The following is a 5431-nucleotide window of genomic DNA, read 5'->3' as shown; positions in this document are numbered from 1 at the left end:
TTTTTCAAGGGGACTGATATGTTTGTGTGTGTGCAATTTGGTGATGATCCAAATAAAAACCCAGATGCAGTTAATTTAAATGTGGTTTCAAAAGGGGATTGTTGGGTCTTTGTGGAGTTACTCTCGACTCAGTGCCATAGAGCCTCATGAGAAAGGTTCTGACCAATTAAAGACATTTTTACTTTTTGTGGTTGGGTCAGAAAGTTCTCGTATATTCATGTAGTGTTACCTGCAGCACAAGTGTGGATGTATTCTGTCTCCGCCTGGTCACCTGAGAAAAAGAAGAACAGAAGGAGAGATGGATTTTTTAAAAATAGAACCTTTCTTCATATATGCTTGATCTGGTCTCTGTAAAGGGACTTAGGGTTTGTGTGTGTGAGTGTTATATTTACTTGGCTGGTAGTAGTCATACATCTTGACGACGGCTGGCTTCAGGTTCTGCACTGACAGCTCCTGGATGAGACGTAACTTGTAGTTGATGGGTATGTCCTTTGGTAGCTGTTGGTTAAAAAGAAAATACAGATGACACAATTAGTAACAATAAGAAAATTATTATCTCTTGACCCTCACTGTGAATTCCTCTTACCTCCCAGATGTACACCATAACATGATCCTCCTTTTCTTCAACAAGATCCACCAGCAGGGCCCCTTTAAGCTGTGGGGGGGGGAGGATAATCAACTGGGTTTCTCATCAATAACGGATGTAAACTAGTCTAAGTTACACTAATAACTCACCTCCTTCAAAGACTGTGGATCTGGGACAAAGCCAGAGAGCATTTTGATTTCCAGGATCACCATGTTTGTATTTTCCTCTCTTCCATGATATCTGCAATAAACCATAAAGATGTGAAGTCCCATACCTTCACCATTCTCCTCACAGTTAGGAAATGTTGGAGCATGTTGGCATACCGGTTCATCCACGATCAGGTACACACTGGTATTTACAGAGCATTGTTTGACAAAAATGTCAGTACACCTCCATCATTAGTGTAACTTGTGGAAGTAGATTACTTATAGGCACCTTAGCAAATGAGTTTGTTTTTGGCGCAGTCAGCCTCTGGCTTGACCTCAACACTGAAGGATGTGACTTGAGTCGGAGTTGGGATGTTGTAGTTAAAGGGCACATATTATAAAAATTCCACTTTTGTAGTGATTCTACTCGTTAATTTGGGTATCTGTCATGTGTACCGTCCCAAAAACTCTGGAAAAAAACAACTCCCACGATTTGTTGTGGTTCCTTTATGTCAGAAACAATAGGCTAGATGGCGTCGAATGGGATTACGATCGAAAAATACGTCATGGTCCAACCATGCCCATGTAGGGAGTCTCGCTACATGGCCTTGGACCACCCCCCACCATCATCTCACCGGCTCCGGGGATAAACATCCCGGTAGAGCCCGGGCTCCGCCGTCTCAACCGGGCTATACTGCTACGAGCTAATGCTGCAAGCTAGCATTAGCTCGCTGTTGCTACCCGTCAGACATCTAAGTGGCCGCATGAACATGCCGTTCGTCGAGGTGGAGACCCATGGAGACATCTCTAAACGTTGACTCAACAGTGTGGAAGGATGCTGCTGCTGCGCCAGCTCCAGCTCCCACTGCTCCTACTGCGGGGCTGCACTGGGGAGCTGGGGCTCTCGCAGCCAGGCTTCGGCCCACCTGACTCTGGTTCAAAACGATATGGTTGCAAGATTGTATCTTCGTCTCCAGTAGCCATATTTCTACATAGGTAATATAGCTAAAAATCTGGGCGCTTGTATCTCGTGAAGGAGGGAGGGAGGAGGGGTGGGGTGGGGTGTGGGGGGTGATAGGGGTGCGGGGCACTCAAAACAGGTCAATCTGAGGAGGGCTGTTTAACGCCGGGTTCACACCGGACGTGGAGGCGATGCCAAAGCGCCGCGCTAATCCATAGCGTGCCGGCGCTTGGCTGTTCACACCGGACGCTGAAGTGCCGGGCAGCGCTAATAATATCACCCGTTGATCCAGTAGAATAAAAGCATATACTTACTTACTCCAACATTAAGCAACAGCGTCCCAACATTTGTCTTTCTTGGTGATACACATACCATGTCCTTTGAGCATTAACTACACACACACACACACACACACACACAAGGACCAACATCTGAGGGAGGTAAGGCAGATAATGAGCAGACTCCTTATCAAATAGGGAATTAGAGGAGGTTTGCATGCCTTTTCTCACAGTATTTCATGAATTACTTCATTGTATTAATTCGGAGACGTCCTCTCTCCTGTGAGATCATCAGTCTTAGAATGCTTTGAGGCCAGAACACTATGACCTCTGGTAACCATAGCAATGGCGCGCACCTACAGTATCATCAACACGCAACGCCAGGAGGAGGACCCAACGACGCCAGGAGGGCAGGACTGCCTTGTGCTCCGACCAACGAGGCACTGCCCCGTGTAAGATACAGCAGCTTCCGTCTAGTCTCGACCAATCCAAGAACCTCTGACACACCCAGTATATCGATATATAAACAATGTGCGCACTTTGTCTTAGCGCCTTTTTTCCTGTGCAGCCTGCTGCGTAGAATTAGAGGCCCATGCATGTTCAATTGCTGGACACCGCGTTTTCCTGACCTGTGACCTCTGAATAAACTTGCTTAATTTCAACTTGAGAACGACGACTCCTGCCTTTGATTTCCACCCGCAACATCTTTATACAACATGTTCTGAGGATCATACAACTCACTGTACTTCTCCACTTCAATTATTCATTTAATGTCATCCATGTTGAAGAACCTCTCTGAGTGCGCCGTTAAATATCGGGTTTCAAGGGTAAATTACATATTCTCCACTCAAGCCTATGTGGAGAATACGTAGCCCCCCCCCCCCCCCCCCCCTCTCTCTTTTTATCGTTATGACTGCTGGTGTGGCTGTAGTGGATGGGCAGAGGGGGACATTTAATAATGTCATTGGTAAAATTGGTAAAATTAAAACTCCAGGACAACAGAAGGGGAATTCAAGGTATGGGATGCATATTTGATAATTTATATCATATAAAATATGTCATCAATGTCGTTTAAAATCTTTTTTCAGTGTGCGATACGCTCGCGTCAAGCGCAAAAAATAGACTCGCTAGGCGCTAGGCAGCCTTGTAGCAGTGCGGCGCTTCAGCCTCCGGTGTGATCCACACAAAGGTTTAACATGGGAGTGGATGGGAGCCAGCTGCTATTTAAGGCTTGGCGCTGCGCTTACACGTCGCTTTGGCGTCGCTTCAGCGTCCGGTGTGAACCCGGTATTAGGGTGCTGATTTAAATGATCCTTGTGGTATTTTGACCAAAATATGTTACAGACATTTCATTAAGACCCCAAGGAACCATATCAACTTGTGGTCAAATGGGCATATGATGGGTCCTTTAAAACTAATCTGAGAAATAGGGAGACAAGGGAAAGTATAGGATTCAAAATACTGAAATAGAATATCAAGATTTTCCTTTCCTCAAATTTATGGAACAGAACCATGTTGTCTTCAAGGGAGTCACATTTGCACATCCAGATTTGGTAGGTTGTTGTATTAAGGGCGGCTGCACACTACAGGATAATCTGGATGATTTTTGACCTGATTCACCGCTTCTGACAATTCCGGGGGCGTTCAGTCTATGCCGATTATCTGCACAAAAAAAACTGAAGTGTTATGGTTGTGCAAAACTATCTTAGTTCTGTCATGTTTAATGGCTTTATGTAGCATCAAGTCATTTAGGACCACCTGGTAATGTCATTCAAATCTAAATCAAGTTATTTGAATAGTCAGACCTGCTCATTTATGTAAAATGAAAAGCAAAGCTCTCTGCATACAGACACCACATATAATTGGAGATGCAGCACTTTCAGACTATCTGTACTGCTACTGTAAGCCTGTGTAGGTGAGCATTTATTCAACAGAAGCAGTTAGAGCTCCAGTGTTTACTGACCTGTATTGAAGCACACGCGCTGCCCTTCACCCTCACGCTATACTTTCCTATCATGTCCTGTAGCCTCCTCTCGTGGTACAGCAGTTTGTTGACCCTGCTCACATCAGATGACAGTTGACCACTGGGTAGGGCTGCTCGATTATGGAAAAAATCATAATCACGATTATTTTGGACAATATCGAAATCACGATTATTATTATGTGCCCTTATTCTGAAGTCTATGCTTTATTCTTTAAATGACTGGACCGGAAATACCAGTCACTTCCGGTTCCGGTAAATGTAAATGTCCCCATCTGCCTCCCCACTACAAGCACACAGACAGAGAGATAAAGAGAGGGGTGGGGGATGGCTATGAGGACCATCATCATTTACCCCCGAACCCCTACATTGAACGGGTTAAATACAACAACAAGCGGAGAATCGAGAGTTCGGTGTTAACCATAGATATATATATATATTAGGCTAGATGTCTCTTCCGCGTTTCCGGCCAACGGAGTCGAACGTCCGTACATGGCGGCCATCTTGCGTTAGGGGACTCGCTCACCCATAACATTGTGTAATAGAAGAGGATAAAAAACAACCCCAGGTTTCTCTTCAGCACTGTAGCCAGGCTGACAGAGAGTCACACCTCCACCGAACCCAGTATTCCTCGATCCCTAAATAGCCATTTCTTTATGACCTTTTTTAATGATAAAATTTTAACTATTAGAAATAAAATCAACCATCTCCTGCCCTCAATTGGCACTAATACCCTCCCACCAACAGAGATTTCAGAAACGGCTGAGAATCCTACCAGTTCTTTAGACAGCTTCTCTCTGATCACCCGTGATCAGTTTACCAAAATAATCTCAGATTCTAAACCAACAACCTGTATCTTAGATCCCATTCCTACAAAATTACTTTCGAAAGTCTGCCCCTAATAGATAATTTGTTACTTAATACAATCAATCTGTCATTATCATCAGGTTGTGTACCACAGTCCTTTAAAATAGCTGTAATCAAACCCCTTCTCAAAAAACCCATCCCAGACCCAAAGGTTTTAGCCAATTACAGACCAATATCTAATCTCCCCTTCCTGTCCAAAATCTTAGAAAAAGTTGTAGCCAATCAGCTGTGTGAGTTTCTCCAGGAAAATAATATTTATGAAGACTTTCAGTCTGGGTTTAGAGCCAATCAAAGCACCGAGACAGCCTTGGCAAAAGTCACTAATGACCTTCTAATAGCTTCAGAGCAGGGATTTGTGTCTGTCCTCGTTCTGTTAGATCTCAGTGCAGCATTTGACACAATTGACCATCAAATTTTATTAACCTGACTAAAACAGTTAATTAACATTAAAGGAACCGCCCTAAACTGGTTTAAATCGTATTTTTCTGATCGCTCCCAATTCGTGCAAATTAATGATGAGTCATCTGTGCGCACCAAAGTTAACCATGGTGTTCCACAGGGCTCTGTGCTCGGCCCAATTTTATTTTCATTATATCATTTTGCCCATATTCC

General features: G+C 44.1%; 1 protein-coding gene across 1 annotated transcript; it reads right to left on the bottom strand.

The window, feature by feature from the left end:
* Nucleotides 1–215: 215 nt before the first annotated feature.
* On the bottom strand, nucleotides 216–4068 carry LOC128439737 (pregnancy zone protein-like). Its single transcript, XM_053422127.1, has 5 exons — nucleotides 3935–4068; nucleotides 736–826; nucleotides 587–655; nucleotides 393–498; nucleotides 216–271 (listed from the first exon to the last, which is right to left on the bottom strand). The coding sequence occupies exons 2-5, from the start codon at nucleotides 796–798 to the stop codon at nucleotides 216–218; spliced, it is 294 nt and encodes a 97-aa protein (XP_053278102.1). The 5' UTR covers nucleotides 799–826; nucleotides 3935–4068.
* Nucleotides 4069–5431: the final 1363 nt, after the last annotated feature.

Source organism: Pleuronectes platessa, chromosome 5 (assembly GCF_947347685.1).
Source record: "Pleuronectes platessa chromosome 5, fPlePla1.1, whole genome shotgun sequence".
NCBI classification, from domain to species: domain Eukaryota; kingdom Metazoa; phylum Chordata; class Actinopteri; order Pleuronectiformes; family Pleuronectidae; genus Pleuronectes; species Pleuronectes platessa.
This window is presented reverse-complemented; position numbering and strand designations above follow the sequence as displayed.

Excerpts from the sequence above, each read along its gene's own strand:
- LOC128439737 (XM_053422127.1), bottom strand. The coding sequence starts at position 798 with ATGGTGATCCTGGAAATCAAAATGCTCTCTGGCTTTGTCCCAGATCCA. Across the intron at positions 656-735 it reads ATCCACAGTCTTTGAAGGAG|CTTAAAGGGGCCCTGCTGGT; the intron begins GTGAGTTATTAG and ends CCCCCCCCACAG. Across the intron at positions 499-586 it reads TTATGGTGTACATCTGGGAG|CTACCAAAGGACATACCCAT; the intron begins GTAAGAGGAATT and ends TTTAACCAACAG.